Source organism: Natator depressus, chromosome 2, assembly GCF_965152275.1.
Source record: "Natator depressus isolate rNatDep1 chromosome 2, rNatDep2.hap1, whole genome shotgun sequence".
Classification (NCBI taxonomy): Eukaryota; Metazoa; Chordata; order Testudines; family Cheloniidae; genus Natator; species Natator depressus.
The window spans coordinates 116,365,023-116,384,466 of record NC_134235.1 but is presented as its reverse complement, the minus strand read 5'-3'; the positions used below and the strand labels follow the sequence as shown (position 1 = coordinate 116,384,466).

At 44.6% G+C, this 19,444-nt stretch overlaps 1 protein-coding gene across 2 annotated transcripts in view; it reads right to left on the bottom strand.

The window, feature by feature from the left end:
- Positions 1 to 19,444, bottom strand: part of SLC22A23 (solute carrier family 22 member 23) — a 161,805-nt gene that overhangs the window by 121,375 nt on the left and 20,986 nt on the right. For both annotated transcript variants that reach the window (XM_074944930.1, XM_074944931.1), the window contains exons 2-3: positions 9,579 to 9,682; positions 6,609 to 6,763 (exon numbers count right to left, since the gene is read on the bottom strand). In XM_074944930.1, the coding sequence (XP_074801031.1) occupies positions 6,609 to 6,763; positions 9,579 to 9,682 (259 nt within the window). The remainder of the gene's footprint in view (positions 1 to 6,608; positions 6,764 to 9,578; positions 9,683 to 19,444) is intronic.

Genomic DNA, 19,444 nt, shown 5'->3' with positions numbered 1-19,444 from the left:
ATTTGAGTGTCTTGATAAAAATAGCCCTGAAAACCACAACTGTTGTCCCGGAAATATAATGTGTTTGTGAGATAGACCAGACTTCTCACACCAAGAATACCAAAGCTGTTGAAGCTCTTTTGGAACAATTAGAAGAGGATACTTCACATGGAGACTGCAGGCTGTATTCTGAGCAAGGAAAATTGTGGGATTGATTTTTTCTCATCTGACCCATTATATTGGATAACACGGTCATCCACAAGAGTATTTATCCACAGCACTATGGTTGGGCTGCATTTCCAATTATGCTCAAAATACATTAAATAAAAGTTTAGATTTTACATCTCATGTGGGATTGACTCTATGGATTTCTCTTAGCCGTACAGCCGATACCTGAAATATTCCAGTAACTGGGATGAGTAAATTGATTCAGATTAAATAAAACCCAGTTCCAATTTTTGAATTATTCAAACTTTTTCTCACCTCCCAAAAAGTTAAATACTTCCTCTCCTCTCCTGACAAACTTCCAACCTTTACTCAACGTAATCTCAGGGTCACAGCTGGGATATTGTCATCTTCAAATGCTACTTCCGGGAGGAGAGAAGGTTGACAAGTGTCAGAAGGGAGCAATGCATTCTGGAGCAACTATAATGCTAAAGTGCAGAAGATGTAAGGATTAAAATGGAGCAGTCAGCAAATGCCCTGAAGGGAGAGTATATGCCCTGAAGAAGAAAAAAAACCAACACAAAATAATGGGGAGCAGGAATAAAGAGATTGAGGTGACCTGATAAGGTCAGAGGTCAAGATTTGGTTTTGCTGAGAAAGAGAATGTGGAGCAAGGGAGATTTTTTTTTAATGAAATATTGCATGCTGGGACCTGTAGTTTCGTGGGCTGCATCCTGCTTCATTTTCTGCAGGTTAAGCACAATCCACAGGGGGTTACTGAAAGGTTGTCAACACAGACCTAGGTTGAGCAGTTTGGGGGCTCCCTAATTTATATTATTTTACTTAATGTTTCTTATACAGCAGCAATTAAAAAATTAAGTAGCAGTAAACTTACCAATATACCATGTATAGAAACCTGCACCTCGATCAGATATTTCAGAAATTTGAATTTGTTCTTTGAGCAATATTCAATACTGCACTGTTCGATACACTGAAGTGAGATCCGGTGAAAACCTCTCTCAAAGGATCTGTCTGTGATCACTCTTGCTGCACCAAAGCTGAATATAATTAGTTAGGGTAGACAGTGATTATATAAACAAGAAGTTGTTAATTTTAAAACCTTGATCTTGTCACCAGAACAGAACCTTATCAAGGCATCACAAAGTCAAACCTCATTTCAGTCTGTCAGGAAGCTGGTTGAATGTTCCCCTCCCCCTCTTGAAAGATTCATTTCATAGCTTTAGTCATGCAGTCGTTCAGATTTGGACTGCACTGAACAATTTCTCTCTCTCCAACACTTAACGTAACTCGTTTCGGCTATATTTGTTCGTTTTGTTATTGAAGGGTTGGGGGAAGATAATGGTGTACTGAGGGTTTGACTAGACGCTGGAGTGGTCGTACCCATTCAAGGTCAGATTACCAAAAGTGCTCAGAACCCAGGAGCTCACATTCCCACACATATAGCTACATTTTTGAAAAAAGCTCAGCAGTTACCATGCTGAAAATCTGACCATTTATTTTGTTGCCTAATTGGTAGCATCGTTCTTTTGCAAATCTGGCCCTGAAAACCCACAGCCTAGTAGCTGGATTTGCTCTGTACAGGTCTTGCGCCTTTCTTCAGCTAAAACTCTAGCCTTCGACTACAGGTTACAAGTCTTCCAGAAAAAAAAAATCATCAAAAGGCAGCCTCCCTTCTTGGTGAGTCAATAGGACCCATGCTAAACTTTTGCCAACTTAAAGTCTGTCCATTTTAAAGGATTAAAAGGTTAAGAAAACAAAGCCATAAAGCTTATTAATTATACAAGAGACATCACAATTGAAAAGATTACTGGACAATCTGAATTGTCTTTTGAAGAATGAGCTAGAAATTCCACAGCAGGTATCTCCACGGAAATTTAAAGAGACTAGAACAATGTGGCCCTACTTCCTTTTATTGTGCACCGAGGCTCAGGGGCACCAACCCCCTTGCAGTGACATGGAAATACATCTCCTCCCTTATAACAAACCTATTTTCAGAGCCTATGTACCTGTTCATTCAAGTTTATGCTTTCTAATTTCTCAAAGCAGTCTGCAGCTCAGTCACCCATGAAATTACTGAGCATTCTATGATTGTGTGCAAATCTGTGCCACTGCTCATGCTATCTAGGCTCAGGTAAGGTCATTAGAATGATGGCATGTTAAAGCTGTCCGCAGCATTTGGCAGAAAATAACCTTTTCACCCACTGAGAGACCTCAGTTCACATCATCGCCATTTTCCTTTATCACCACACTGCTTCACATTATAGAAAACTTCAAAATCAGGAAAGTAGGGGAGAAAAAAAAATCTTAGTTGCACTGCAGGCGGTCTCTTTCCCTATCATTTTTAGTTTCCTGTTCCCTTTGCTTTGTGCTATGCCTTAGGAGGCAATGCTCCAGCTCTGTTCTTCATTCTGGTACACTGAGAGGGATGCATTGCAATAACATCAGTTTCTTTGCAATAGCACAAAATCATTTGAAACGATAAAAGAGAAGAACATGCACGGATGTTAGTACGCCAGTTCTACTCACCCAGAAAGATACTTTCCCCTTCAAGATTTTTAGCGTGGAGGACTGTGCCTTCTTAATGAATATGACAAGTGTCATCGCATTTTAGCGATAAGAAAATCCTATGCCAAGTGCCATTGGTCTCCATTTTGCACTCTACACTATAGGACCCCTGCATTTGCATGGAATTCCAATGAAGTTAATGGAGCAAAATGTGTCACAAATTGCTATTTATGCAGAGTCATTGGCAGGATCTGGGCCTTAGTAGTGTTTTCCTGTCTATTTAAATATAAAGCTAAAGTAAGCAATCGGTGGTGCCACGCAGAAGTCAATCACAACAACTCTCAGAGCAATGGCCCTACAAGACTAAGCGAGCTAAGGATGGGAATTACCTTTGTGTCAGAACCAAAAAAATGATCAATGTCTTCCTCATCACATGCTCATGCTCAGCAATTGTCATGTTTGCTGAGTGCACTTTGTTCAGTATGACTAATAACCCGGGGGAGGCCGCAAGCAAACCAATTCAGGATAGCAGTGGGAGAGAGCGTGCCTCTGGCTGCTGCGTGTGTATCATGTTTCAGGGTTAGCTGCACACCTCTGTCCCCTCTTCTGGTGTGTCTGACTGCCCCCGTCTCTCTGGTGTCAGGCCTCGAGCCTTCAAATTCTCTGAGGCAGAATTCTGCAATTCTCCCACTCTGAGGCAGAGTGCTGGGTTACAGTGCCCTGTGTATCAACTGCATTTACCCCCAACAGGTCTGACTAGGTTCAGCTACCTTCAGTTCTTCCCTTTGGGATCTGTGACCAGTGGTTCATACAGTGACCCAGAACTGCCTTTTTTTAAAAACAAAGTACTGTTTAATCTTAACATAGGAACACAGCATAGCAAGAGAAAAGGATTGTTAAAACAATGAACAGCCTATACACATCTATCTTACCTAAGGTAGACCTCTCAACTCAGAGCCCCGCTCCCACAACTTCTGCGGGATAAGACTGCTTCCCAACAGTCTCCGCCTCAATCTCTTTCTGAATCATCTGACCTCTTCTGAGAGCATCTGTGTCTTTAAACCCTTCTGAGGATTTGATACCTCTCTTCTCTCACACAATTCAATCTCACCATTGTCTTTGAAAGAATGTGAGTTCTCCAATGCTCAGTTTGGGGTTGGAAGGTGTGATTTTCAGCTCAAGCAGAGATACCTGTGCTACCTCTGATTGGACTAGTGCGCTAAAAATAGACGTGTAGCCGCAGCAGCGCAGGCTAGCCACCCCAGTATGTACTCATCCAAGACGCAAAGTATGTATTCTGGGTAGCTAGCCCACTACACGGCCATGGCTACATTGCTAGGTTCTTTCCTCCCCAACACCCTAATGCACTTAGGGAAGGTGTAATTCCAGCTCGAGTAAACATGCCTGCACTAGCTCAGGTGTAGTTCCCATGTAGACCTACCCTTAGTGCAGGGGTTCTCAACCTTCATTGCATTGTGACCCCCTTCTGACAACAAAAATTACTACATGACCCTGGGCAGGAGGGCCAAACCCAAAGTCTGAGCCCCACCACCCAAAGCCAAAGCTTGAGGGCTTCAGCCCTGAGCAGGGGGGCTGTAACCTGAGCCCCGCCACCCAGGGCTGAAGCCCTCGGGTTTTGGCTTCAGCCCTGGGCGGTGGGGCTCTGACTTCGGCTTCAGCCCCGGGCCCCAGCAAGTCTAACGCCAGCCCTGGTGACCCCATTAAAACAGAGTCACGACCCACTTTGGGGTCCCGACCCACAGTTTGAGAACCGCTGCCTTAGTGTATTAGGGGTGTTCGAAAGGAAAGAAATCATTAGCTGTTCTAACTCTGCCATTCCAAATGCCTTGCAAGGAAACTAAAACTTAGCAGTCCTATGTTTTCAAGCAACACTTTAATACTATTTCCATTCCCAAAGCATCTGAGATGGTCATTTATAATTTCCCTTAGGTGGGCACTAAGTCCAATCATAACTAGGAAGCTAAAACACATCTTTGTGGCAGGCTAACCACCTTTGCAGGCTGTAAACACCTGTACGGTTTACTTCTACTTAGTAACACTGAAAGCTGGGGCCGGATTTGAATTATATGAGCAAAGGCAGGAGAAGAAAATGTATCCGAGGTACCATAGAATTTATTATGGCGCACTGAACAAAATCTTGTATATATTAATCACCCTATCTCCTCTCAATGTAACCTAAAGACAAAAAAACAAAAACAGAACAACCCAGCACTATGAAGGATCTTATGTATGTGCAGGTTAAGGATGTTGTGCTAAATCCTGAGATTGATGGACTGAATATTAATCTACTTTACAATAGGAAATAAATAAAACTTTATGAAGAACTGTACTGAAGGTTCCAGGATATATTTTGATAAATTTTTTTTCAGTGCCAGAAATAAAAGAATAAAATGCCATACTTTCTTCTCGATAAGATACTAGCTGCTAATTATGGTCATGCTACTGTACATGGTCATTCCACTGTATTTACGGCAGTACTCCAGACACAGCTGCCAACCAAAACAGTTTTGCGTGGCTCCTGGGAAGGGAATATCTTTATCTATATTCCAGTATAATGCAGAGAGGTTGAGAGAGAAAGAGGCAGAGGCCTGTGAAAATATCAGATTTAGGGATTTATCTTTTATGCCATTTCTCTTTCCCCTGCCTAAACTATGAGTTGGACATTGAAGAATGTTTATTAATTTAGCTGGAAGTCACACTTAATAACTGTTTTTAACTCTCTGATTAATAAAAATAGCAGCCAATTTTAGAAGTGACTAGTCTTTTGTGTCCCTGACTTGAGATGCCTTAAAGGAGCTTGATTTTCATATAGTGCTGAGCCAAAACCTTGGGGGTGGGGGGGGGGGGGGGAGAACCGGAGGCTTTTGAAAATTTTGGCTAGTAAGGGTAGATCTACATTGCACTTAAAAACCTGCTGCTTTCCCATGCCAGCTGACTCGAACTCACAAGGCTTGGGTTAAGGGGTTGTTTGATTCCAGTGACAAAGCCCTGGCTGGGATGATTTAGATTGGTCCTGCTTTCAGCAGGGGGTTGGACTAAATGACCTCCTGAGGTCCCTTCCAACCCTGATATTCTATAATTCAGTGCAGATGTTGGGGCTTGGGCTGGAGCTCAGGATCTAGGATCCTGAGAGGTTCCCAGAAACCCGGACCGCTGCCTGAGCCCAAATGTCTGCACCACATTTAAACAGCCCCTGACCCTGAGGCCTGCAAGCCTGAGTCAGCTGGCATGAGGCTGTCTAAGTGCAGTATAGACATCATTTAGGTGTACCATATCAACCAGCAGTCCTCTCTCCTTACACGACAGTGAGCAAGCATTAGTTTCTCACAAGATTTCCGTCCAGTTTCTCTCAGCAAACAAAGCAAAGCAGTTCAGAGAACAATGTGACTCAAAGAAAGAGCATGAGACTTCACCAATTTTCCCTCTCTTTCGCAATTCTCTAAATGACTATATAGAGGAATAACCCCAGCTACTAATATCAAAGACATCTCAGTAAAAATCACGTGCCACCATACATACAAAGAGACAAGGATTTTTCAAATCGCTGAAAAGAGTTGTTGTGAAATCATGTTGACATCTGTTATGCCGTGAACGTTGCCAGGACACAGGAGGCAACTCCCAGGTTAAAGAAATTCAAAAGAATAAACATTGTTTAATCCTTTCTTCCATTTGCAAACTCATGAACACGTTTTCTGCATAGGCTGATTCTCCAGCAACGCAAGAAAAAAATGGGAATTGGGGCGGGGGAGGAGGAATTTCCAGGAACAAAACCAATGCAGTAGACACAAAAGAACTCTGGGATTCAACTGTTTTTTGTACAAGTCTCTTGAAAGACATACTGCAGGAAGTATAACACATAGCAGACTGTGTATTTAAGCAAAACATGTTTTTGGCTAAATGATGAAGGTAATACTCACGCAGTGCATACAGGGAGAGGATTATTCCAGCCAGGCAAAACCCTTCAAAAAATCTGAGCGTGCTGAACATTGTCACATTTACCGAGAGAGCCACAGTCAGTCCAAATATCAGAATGAATATAACCGAGAAGAGTAGCACTGGCCGTCGACCAACCCTACAAACGGAAAGTGGGGAGAATAGTGTTAAAATCCAAGGTGGACACAATACTAGATGCTTATGTCTTGCAGAGGACATAGGCACAGTTGGGAACAAGTTACATAGTTCCTCCCAAATGCTGCTACCAGTTTTTAATAGCAGTCAACACATTCCCTCCCCGCCCGCCCCCCCCCCCACACAGACACTTCTCACATTTCTGCTTATTAAATTCAATTATTGCTTTGGTTAGTCTTGCAAAGATTTCATGGACAAATTCATTTATGAACAGATTAAAGCAAATAGCATTAAGTGCATCACTATTTAATATAAGAGCCATTTTCAAAGCCTGAAAGTGAACAAAACAGCAAATAAATATATAAAAATTGCACTGAGTGCAAGCCATTAACAAAAATTATGACAGGCCATTTGGGAAAAAGCCCTTAGTTTTCCATAGTGAGGAAAGGTCACTTGATTAATAGAAGCTTCCCCTCAAGAGAAGAGACATTTTCCATGCCCATTAAATTTACCAGCGAATTCTCCTCTTGCCACATGCTTCAGCTCCACAAATCTCAGCTTTCGTTTAGTTAAAAACTAAAGTTTCTAGCCCCGGTGGTTGTGGAAACAGCCTCAAAAATGTAAACCAAGTATAAACTGAAGAAGCATCACTTTCCTGAGTCTTCAGAGAACCTGAAGCAATACCTCTAAAAGGACTGAACTGCTTTATTCATCTCAATCAACACCCCCCTGGATTCCACAATCCACCAGCTATGAAACGCAGAATATTTCCAAAGGGCCACAGGTTTCAACATTATTTGCAGCCAGACACCTGTCATTTTGTTTTGGACAAAGGATGCAAGCAGCCATGGACCTTTGTGCAACCAGCAGTGTATGGGATGGGATATTCAGATGCACTTGCAGATACATGCATCTAATGCTATAAAATATGCACCGCTGTCAAAAGAAAAATGGTCTGAAGAGAACATGTGAGGGGCAAACTCTGTGCATATATAAGCATGAATATTGCCATACACTGAAAATTCTAGGTAAGCCCAATTTCCAGTGATCACGGTGCTCCTGTAGAAAGAAGCAGTAAACATTTTTTTGGTAGCACATTGTGCTAGCCCAGAGTGTGACAAACTGCCCATAGCACACTGTATTAGAACACGTGCTACCATCCATAATGCACTGGTTGTTGGATAAGGATTTGGTCCCCAGTTCGAATAAATGGAGTCTCCACATGCTGGATCCCATAGATCTTCCACCTATACCTACCCACACAGCTAAGATTTCCCCTAATAATTACTTGGTAAATGAAAATCAAGATAGTGTCATGCGGTCATCACTTATAGCTTTAGAAGTTTCCTTCTAAAGGAACACCATCAACTTAAAAATCTGTATGCTGCAAACAAATTTCTTTATCTAGGTAACTACCACAAGCTCAGATTATTAAAAGTGAAAATTTTCAAAATCCAATTTATGTCACTATTTATGCTCTCTCATTTCATGCATTTCTCTCAACTTAGACAATGCAAATAAATTAAGTCAGTTTCCCTTTTGTAAATTTGGTCACTTACATCTGTTTTTCCCAAACTTTTAAAAGCTGAGCACCCTACCCACACCCTTCTGCAGGGCAATGAAACAAATCATATACTCTCACCCATCTCCCCACAATTCTGTCACATGTTGTTTAAGATCTACCCTAATTTTAGAATTTTATTTAAATGAAATAAAACTATATGCCATCATACATATCCATAAGGCTTTATTTTGAGGAGCAATGAATATTTAATACTGGACATTAAATAAATATTTAAATGCCACATTATTTTATTATTTAAAATTGAAATTAAGATGCTGTGAAGCTTTGGGCCACGTTGCTTCACACATGCTGCAGGGTTCGCCTCCTTACAGCTGTGAGGTATGGCACCAAAGTGAGCAGTAATCATGTAAATCTTCATAACACCACATCTCCCTCATCTCTTCCATGCTTCAATCAGTAGTGAAAAAAGTATAATAATTGACAACTGAGTTAGCATCCACTGGAATGAATGGGGCAGGTTCATACCATAAAGCTATTGTTTCAGGCTTTCTGCAAGCTCAAGCATATATCACTTTGGTTATAGTATAAAGTTTTTCTTTGTAATCATACCAGCTAGAGATTTTTTTTTTAAAGTGAAAGCAGATTCTGGAGAATAATTGAGAGTTCTATCAATGTTCCCATTCCCCAGTAATCCAGAGGGATATACCCCCACACTTTGAGAAATGCAGATATGTATGTTCTTAATGCTGCAATATTTGGGTTTCAAACATTGCAAGGGAATGTTCATTTGTTTCAAAACAACTTTTAAAAAATAGCAAAACAGTGGAAAGGTTTGTAAAGGCCTTTTAAAAATAAGATGAACATTCTGGGCCAAATGTGAGTTGACACTGTCCCTTTTACCAGCAAATATGGCTAAAAAGTAATTTGTAATTGTAGTATCTATTTGACAGAACACTAGAGGCTAGTGCTATCTAAAACAAACGCTCCATTTTTAAATAATTAGAAAATATTTAATTCTGCTCTGTCATGACAGCAGTACCAAAGTGTGTCAACAGCAAATAATTAGAAGTCAATAGTTAAGTATTTTCCTTTTGTTATTTATCATGCTATAAGTGACTCAGCCCAAGCAATTAAAACAATTTTATACTGCCAATTCATGCTACTCTTTTCAGAGGTCTGCAGATCTAATTATTAAAAGGTTCTTCCTGAATAGAAACTTTTAAAAAAGTTCTAGAGAGATACTTAGCATCTTTATTCATTTAAATTATATAGCATTAAAAGATTTTTCACTCACCAGTCAGCTATACATCCTGTTATCAAGTAGCCAAAGATTAAGCCTACCAGTAGGGAGAATTTAGCAATATGGACTTTCCAGGAAGATTCACAAACGAGATCCCACTGAAAGAAGAAAAGAGATAGGTACATTGAAACATACCTGATTCCTCTCTGGTGCATTTAAACATACAGATGTTGTTGTAGGTGTTCTTTTCAATTTTAGCATTCACACTTAAAAATATTCTTAATTCATTATTCAAGTCCACATCCAACTCACATTACTGGGAATGAAAAGACTCTCCTTTACTTTGGTGAGAGTTGGATCAGGTGCTTAGTTATACACTAATAAGTTTGGTCATTAAATCTTTCTTCCCAAGTTTATTTGGATTTATAAAAATGGGCATCTATCCATATGTTCTAGGTAGTCTTAAACTAACTTAAAAATATATCCAAATAATACCCCAACATGTCAGCAGCAGAATTCTATGTAAACCACCACCAGGAAGTTAGACAATTTCAAATCTCAGATTTCCCTAATCCTCTGTTTTCAAATGCCTGGGGAAGATGATCAGTTTTGTAACAGGCCTCAGAGTCACCAGGTTCAGGCTACTTCAGATCAATTGACGGTAACCTTTTTGCAACACAGTATAGTAGCCCCCGTCAGTACTCCACTTTCTCTAGAGTAAGATGGGACGATGGTGTAAGAAAAACAAGCCTGCACTTAGGAAAGGCTACGTTCTATTGACACAGATGTAAGAAGAGCAGTAGGAGAATCAAGTGCGAGAATGTGTCGGCCTGATTCAGCTCTTTCCACAGTGCCGTTTTACGGTGCCAGGATAAGAAGGTGCTGGAATTGCACTCTAAAACCATCTCAGTTGCTGAAATTGTCGTACTCCAAAGCGGGAGTGTAAATGAGTGGTCTCCTCCCGAGTGACCCTTCATGACCCCAGGGCAACCTGCAAGTGGCCTCACATCAGTTTCCTCTCCTGGATCCCAGTAACTTCAATACAAACATGTCCTCAAGCCCCCGCTTTTATTTCGTGCCTCCCCAACTCGGCCCCACCTCCTCCCCCGCAAACCCCTGTCCTAGCTCACCTCCACTTTGCCTGCTCCCCTGAACACGCCGCCGCTCCGCTTCTCCCCCGTCCCTCTCCGGCGAGGGAGAGGCAGCGCATTCAGGGGAGCAGGTGGAGTGGAGGTGAGTGAGGGTCGGGCGGGGGGAGGCGCAGGAAGTAACGGGGAGGGGGGGTAGAGGAACCGCTCCCGGCCCCAGCTCACCTCCGCCTCCGCCCTCTCTCCCAGGCAGCTCGCTCAGGGGAGCAGGTGGAGGCAGAGGTGGAGCAGAGGCGAGCTGGGGCACATTTCTAGGGGTGGCATTGCCGGCGCTGGAATGCCGCCCCTAGAAACGTGCCACCCCAAGCACCTGCTTGTTTTGCTGGTGCCTAGAGCCGGCCCTGGCTGCCAGCTCCCCCCCCACCCCACCCCAGTTCCTTCTTGCTGGAAACTCCGACAGTGGGGACGGAGGGCAGCTCATGGAACAGACATGAGCAACACACCTCAAAGAACACTAGTTATGGAACAGATAACTGTCTTTTCTTCTTCAAGTGCTTGCTCCTGTCCATTCCCTATTAGATGATTCCCAAGCAGTACCAATGGAGGCAGGTAGGAGTTCATGGACGTGTAGATTGCAACACAGCTCTGCCAAACCCAGCGTCGTCTATGCCCTGTTGTGTGAGGGCGTAATGCACCGTAAATGTGTGAACCGAAGACCATGCCATGGTTCTGCAAATGTCCTGGATGGGAATGTGTGCCAGGAAGGCTGCTGAGGACACCTGAGCTCTGGTTGAATGGGCCTTCGTGATCAGCATCAGTGGGACCTGTGCTAGCTCGTAACACGTCTGGATGCAGGTGGTGATCCAGGTGGAAATCCTGGGATGACACCAGAAGGCCCTTCATCCTGTCTGCTGTTGTGATGAAGAGCTGGGTTGACCTGGGGACGGGCTTGGTACACTCTGGGTAAGACGGCAGAGCACATCTGATGTCAGGGCGTGCAAGCTCCTTTCCTCATTAGTGATGTGCAGCTTGGGACAAAACACCGGGAGGAAGATGTCTTGATTGACATGGAAGGAAGACACCAGCTTTGGCAGAAAGGCCAGATGGGGTCGCAGTTGAACTTTGTCGTTGTATGCGCCTGGAAAGGTAGCTATCTGCTCGGGACAAGTCCCTTCTGCGAGTCCTTGGAGACCGGCAGGGTTTGGTGGATTGGTGATGACGTCCCAGTGACCTACACCTCAGTCACGCTGCTCAACTGGTACCGGGATCTAGAGCGGGACCGGGAGCTGGAGCGGGTCGGTCACCAGGAAGAACCTACTCCCCGATCTATGACACGGATCCATGACACGGTGATGCGTATCAGCGAGCTGATAATTCCACTGCTGAGACCGACTGTCTTGGGCCTGCGACCAGTACCGAGCCATGGGTAAAGCACTGGGCTGGTCCCAGTGCTGTTGATGCCAGGAAGGGCGGACCCTCTGCAGGCCTGTGCCATGTCACAGGCGAGGCACGCCTCGAACCTTGCGAGCAGTGCCCTGAGTCCGGAGACTGACGAGGGCTTCACTGAGCCTGCCTCTCTGCCTTCGAGGCCTGGTGACTCCATGCGATCAAGCACCGGAGGAACGTCCCCTGCAATGGGGAACGGTGCCACTGAGATTGGGGACCTATAGAAAGGACCCAAGGCGGGTTTACCCTTAGACCAGGGTACTGCTGTAACCGGTGTGGGCGGCACCAATAGTGCCAGGATATCCTGCGCTGCCTGCAGGGCGTCGACGGGACCTCTAACTGATGAAGGCCCCCGTCACTGTCCGGTATGGCAGACATGGGTCGGGGTGGGCGGGACCACTCAACCTGAGCTGGGGCCAGACTCCTGGTAGGAGGTATCAAGCCACCCTCCTTGGGCCTTGGCTCCCCTCCTGCCCTCTCCTTCTCCTAGCAGGGATGTAGGAGATCTTCCTCTCCCAGTCTTCTTTAGCCTCTTGGAAGACGCCAGGGACGGGGATCGGCGCAGGTGGGACACTCTGCACCAATGCTGTGGTGCTCGGGGCAGAGTTGCACCTCGACTGCTCCGGTGCTGGAGTTAGTACTGACTCCATGAGGAGCGCTTTGAGGCAGAAGTCCCTCTCCTTCTTAGTCCAAGGTTTGAAGGACTTTCAAATTCGGCACTTGTCGCTTATATGCGACCTACCAAGACATCTGAAACAACTGTTATGCGGATTGCTGATGGGCATCAGTTTCTTGCAGTGATCGCAGGGCTTAAAGCCTAGGGACTGGGTCATGCCCCATCCCTAGGCTAAGTCCCATTTGGGACCAACTAAGTAAAACACTAACACTAAGGGAAACTGTTAACTATGTACAACTATTTTACAAGAAAGTCTGAAATACTGAACAAAGTGAAAAGGGCTAGCCGAAGCAGACGACGTTTCAGCATCATCACTGGCGGCAAGAAGGAACTGAGGGTGGGGGGAGCCAGTGACACTCCTTATACCGCAGCATGTGCGCACCACTCCAGAAGGCGCCAGAGTCGGTCCCCTACCGATACCACAGAGGGAAAATTTTCCGGCACCAGTGCATGTGGTGAGCACACACACCTCATATGAAATGGACATGAACAAGCACTCTAAGAAGAACAGTAATTTATTCTGGGGGAGAAAAGGTACTCATGTGTTTAAATGTTTGCAAGATGAAGCCCTAGGATAAGACATGAGGACTACTATATTTAACTGAAATTTCAGGGGAATTTACATTGAGAGATTCTTTTACTCAGATTGGAATTTGGCCAGGATACCAAGCATAACACCCCTCCTCTTGCAAATAATACCCTAGGATCAATAACCTCAAAAGGACTGTGTGACAGGTTCCCCCCAGGGTGTCACCTGGAACTGGGTTGCCACTGAGCCTTCTGACCCATACCAGCCTGGACTCCCTCTCACACTGTGCTGCTGTGACAAGTTGCAAAGCCCTCCAAGCTTGCACTTTCACCAGCATTCACATAGGTAGGGACACACCCCGCTTCCCAGCCTAGGACCCCAGAGCAGTACCGTCCTGCCCTGGTCAAATCTGGCCAGTATATGGGTTTAACTACCGGTCCGCCTCTCCCTCAATGTGAAGAGGACCATGCACATTTGTGGTAACCAAGCTGAGATTTTCCCCAGACCCCTTAGTCAAATGCACACTGGTTTGGATTAAAACATAAAATAAGTTTATTAACTACAAAAGGGTAGATGTTAAGTGATTATAAGTGATAGCAAACAGAATAAAGCAGATTACCTAGTAAATAAACAAAACCGCAAACTGAGCGTAACACACTAGATAGGGAGGATGTGAATTAGCAAATTCTCACCCTGAGTGATAAACAGCCTGGCAGATTCTTAAGGCACAAACTGCCTTGGCTCTGCAGCTTGGGGTTTCCAGGTTTTCATACACAGGCTAGCAATCCCTTAGCCTGGGACCATCACCTCCCCCCGTTCAGTCTTTATTCCTCCAGTGTTTCCAGGTGTGTTGTTGTAGGGAGAGTGAGGTACCATCATGATGTCATTTCCCCCCTTTTATATCTTCTTCCCACTTGCTGGAAAGCTCTTTTGCTGTGACCTGGGTCAAACAGTTCCCATTGTGTTGTGCTCTCTGAGAGGTTTCTACTGTACACAGTTCCCGGGGTAACCCTTGTGCTTGTGTGGTCAGGAACAGTCAACATGGATTCACCAAGGGCAAGACATGCCTGACCAACCTGATTGCCTTCTATGATGAGATAACTGGCTCTGTGGATATGGGGAAAGCGGTGGATGTGCTATATCTTGACTTTAGCAAAGTTTTTGATACGGTCTCCCACAGTATTCTTGCCAGCAAGTATGGATTGGATGAATGGACTATAAGGTGGACAGAAAGCTGCCTAGATTGTGGTGCTCAACGGATAGTGATCAACGGCTCAATGTCTAGTTGGCAGCCGGTATCACGCAGAGTGCCCCAGAGGTCAGTCCTGGGGCCGGTTTTGTTCAATATCTTCATTAATGATCTGTAGGATGGGATTAACTGCACCCTCAGCAAGTTCGTGGATGACACTAAACTGAGGGGAGAGGTAGATACGATGGAGGAAAGGGATAGAGTCCAGAGTGACCTAGACAACTTGGAGGATTGGGCCAAAAGAAATTGATGAGACTCAACAAGGACAAGTGCAGAGTCCTGCACTTAGGAAGGAAGAATCCCATGCACCACTATAGGCTGGGGACCGACTGGCTAAGCAGCAGTTCTGCAGAAAAGGACCTGGGGATTACAGTGGATGAGAAGCTGGATATGAGTCAACAGTGTGCCCTTGTTGCCAAGAAGGCCAATGGCATATTGGTCTGTATTAGTAGGAGCATTGTCAGCAGATCAAGGGATGTGATTATTACCCTCTATTCGGCACTGGTGATGCCACACATGGAGTATTGCATCCAGTTTTGGTCCCCCCACTACAGAAGGGATGTGGACAAATTGGAGAGAGAGTCCAGCGGAGGGCAACGAAAATGATTAGGGGGCTGGGGCACGTGACTTATGAGGAGAGGTTGAGGGAACTGGGGTTATTTAGTCTGGAGAAGAGAAGAGTGAGGGGGGATTTGATAGCAGCCTTCAATTACCTCAAGGGAGGTTCCAAAGAGGATGGAGCTAGGCTGTTCTCAGTGGTGGCAGATGACAAAACAAGGAGCAATGTTCTCAAGTTGCAGTGGGGGAGGTCTATGTTGGATATTAGGAAACACTATTTCACTAAGAGGGTGGTGAAGCACTGGAATGGGTTACCTAAGGAGGTGGTGGAATCTCCATCCTTAGATGTTTTTAAGGCCCAGCTTGACAAAGCCTTGGCTGGGATGATTTAGTTGATGTTGGCCCTGCTTTGAGCAGGGGATTGGACTAGATGACCTCCTGAGGTCTCTTCCAACCCTAATATTCTATGATTTCCTCAATAAGCCATTAACATTGTTTGGCCTTTTTACTATTGTACCTGAAAGGCTGCTTGTGGGTGTTTTCAACCTCACAACATGTTTCAGTAACACACACAGCGCCAAACTTCATAACTTTACCAAGGATGATAGCACATACAATCCAATGAGATGTTAATGTCTAGCAGATCAAGACTTTTAGAAGGATACCTCAAAAGGCATACTGTGGACAAAACATATCCTAATCACATGACAGTGGTGAAGATGGATATACCATATTCACATTTTAACAAAAGAGAGACCTCTGGCAGCGCGGTACCCCCAACACCGCAGTGGGGAGTTAGTACAATATTGACCCAGAAGGAAGAGTGCTGCATGCTGAGTCTATGACACCTTTTACAACAGCTCCTTGGACCTGCCCTGGATGTCTCCCATCCAACCCCACCTGGTTTGGGAGATGGGATGAAATGACCATTTGAGGTAATAGATTACAATTGTTACATTTAACATTGTGTTTCAAAATGACTGAAGAAATCCTAAAGAATTCAGCAGTACCAAGTCAGTTTACAACACCACAGCAATTTAAAGAGCTTGCCACATGTTGATACATTGTTGGTAACAAGTTGCAGGTGTTTCTATAATGTAACCGTACTTTTTGGCAAAACCTAGGATCCTAACATTTACCTGATTTAGATGAGCCACCACACCATAGGCTAAAACCAAACCAGATTATTCTGATGCTTCCTCTCATTGTGTGTCTGACAAAAACTTAAACACCTGAAAAGTAACTCTCTCATAACCTCCTTACCACAGGCCAAATCCATAGAGGTCTTACTCAGTGTTTACCAATTCATGACTCACAATGAAGTCAGTTGAAACTTTGCTTCAGAACGTGGCCCTAAGTTTGTTAATTATTAAGGTGACTAGTGTATCAATAAAGGTTCTTCCCTTTCTGTCACTGTACAGGGAGCTGCTCCCCCATTCATCCAACCCCTGTGCATCTGGCCCCCATGATATGAGCCTCACCCTCCTTCCCCACCCAGAAACCCACCCCCCATTCCTTCCCTTCTGCATCTGGACCTCTGCCCCTGCACCTAGACCACCCCCACAGAGACCCCCCCATACTCTAACCCACCCCAACAAACCCCACACATCTGGACCCCCCACTCCACTGAGCCCCAACCAGCTGCACCCAGACCACCCCGCCACCAAGCTTCACTCTCCAAGCACCAGACCCCCCTGCTGAGCTCCACCACACCCAGACCCCCCCCCACTGAGCCCCAACCACCTTCACCTGGACCCCCCTGCAGAGTCCCATTGCCCATGCACCCATACCCCCACCCCAAGAGCCCCTGTGCATCCAGATCCCCACTGTACCTGGACTCCCCACACAGAACCCTCTCAACCCACACCTGGATCCCCTCCTCCCCCGCCCACTAAACCTCTCCATGCTTGGATCCTGCTGGGCTGAGCCTGCCTGTCCCATACCTGGTGCACATGGCATGGAGGGAAAGGGCCTTGGGGTATTTCTGGGGCAGGCCTGGCCCTTGCACTGTGTCAGGGTAGGGTGCAGCCAAACCGCTGAGTCTATGTCCCGGAGAGATGGGGGGAGGAAATTGCAGGGTGATCTCCCACCTCTGTGCAGCCAGTAGCCTCTGCTCCCCACTGCCATGCTGGAGCCTCCACATTTATTTATTGACAAAAAAAAATGCAGAATTTTAAAATACTGTGTGAAGAATTTTTTTTTTTTTTTTGGTGCAGAATTACCTCAGGAGTAGTGTGCATTCACTATGCTATTAAACAGCATCAAAAACCTCTATCCAGATTTTGCACCTCACCTAGGCTTACAGCCCTAAGGTAATTTCCAATTCCCCACTCTCCTCCTTCCCCCTAGATCCAGGCGGTCACCAAATCCTGACAGTTTTTCCTGCAAATCTCTGAATCTGTCTTTGCTCTCCATACCTACTGCATAACACCCTTGCAAAAAATAATGCTTGGGAATGGGTGAGAGAAGTTAAAAACTACTTTAAAGGCATGTATTTAAACAAATGATCCAGAAACTAGAACTACAGTTTTTGTTATCAAACTGTATTTCAAATTATTCATTTTGTATTATGATTTAGAGGGCATGCTAAATATATGAAAAGGCAACCCTGTCTCTAGATGCTTACAGGAAGACCTCCACCATAAATTCTGTTGAGACATCATTATAGAGTTTCTTCAGTATAGTATCTCACTATCTGAGGCATTTCCAACAGAAACTAATAATCTGCCTTTAGGAGTAAGAAGAGACTCTAACAGAGAAGAGTGACATGATTCAAGCTCGCAAAGCAAGCTGCTCAGACAATCACCACCCCTTCCAACAAAGAAAGAACAAGCAAGAGTCGGTACACTGCACCATAATGCCTGTACATGGGCTCATTTTTTCTTTAAGCATAGATGAAATAAGATTCCCTTGGACTACGGAAGAGCTGGGCAGCAGCTGGTTCCCAGAATTGCCATGTCACAAGACAGAGACATTAAAACCACTTAAAACCACTTTAAAAAATGCATCTTCCTTCATAAGAGGGATGCAGGCTGACCACACTTTTTGCATAAGGAAGTTTTTAAAATAAGCAAACACACTAGAAATAATAAAAGATGCTGAACTGAAATAGCCATGCAGTCATGCCACATGAAAATGACCAAAAGAAGAACCTTCCAAGGCGACATGCCAGATCAACTATTACATTTGAAGTTCTGCTTCTGGTGGTTTGCTGACATCCATAATTCTTAAGAGTCACAGCCCATATTTATTAACAGTTTTTTCTACCCCTAGATCCGCACAACTACAACACTGTACACTCTTTGCGCACCTTACAATCATCAGCAACAAGGATACACATTTAAACTAGCAAATCTGAAGTACTGAGCTTTTAGGGCCAGATCCTATCTGCAGCAAGGGAGATTTAGGTTAGATATGAGAAAAAACTTTAAACTATAAGGCTAGTTGCGTAGACTGTCGGTCCTTCATCAGTTGAGACTGAGCCGATCACAACACATCTTCCAATCTTCTCTCGCTCTGGCCCTCCTTCACCATGCATGTCCGTATCTCCTTGTTCGGAAGTCATCCCACCTCTTTGGAGGTCGACCGCATGGCCATTTCTGTTCTTGCGGATACCACTTGGATATAGCTGCGGTCCATTTGTTGGTTGCTGAGTCGGGCCACGTGTCCCGCCCACCGCATTTTGCTGACCCTGTTTTTGACAACGTCTTGCACTCCAGACTGCTGCCTAATTGTTTCACTGGGGATGCCCAAAAATGTTCGTTCCATCACCCTCTGTGTGACAGACAGTTGATGTTCTTCAGTCTTTGTCAGCAACCATGTTTCACTGCCATATAACATCGCTGGAAACACTGTCAAGTTAAAAAGATTCGCATGAGTTGTTTTGCTGATCTTTCCTTGGAGGATGTCCTTGATCTCACTGAATGAGCACCATCCAGGTTTTTTTCTGCGTGACAGTTTGCCTTTCTGATCGTGGCGCATGTTGACCTCCTGGCCCAAATAAACGTATTTATCAACCTGTTGGATCTGCTCTCCTCCAAGAGTTATTTGGCTTCTTGGCAGAATATCTGACTGAGTATGGCCGTTCTTATGTAAAATTTTCATCACTTTTGACTAATTATATAGCTAGTTGAAATTTTGACATTAGAAAAATGATGATGAAATTTTAAAGGGGAAAAAGTGGAAAACTTTTTTTAAAATGTAAAAATAAAAAATCCCCCACCCCCTTTTTGACCAGCACTAATTGAAATATTTTCTCTGCCTAAGTTGTTTCTGATTTTATGAACGGGGAGTGTTGTTTGTGTTGGTGGGGGAGGAGGGACGCGGAAGGGAGGAAAAATAATCACATAAAGCACTACACTGTAATCAAACATA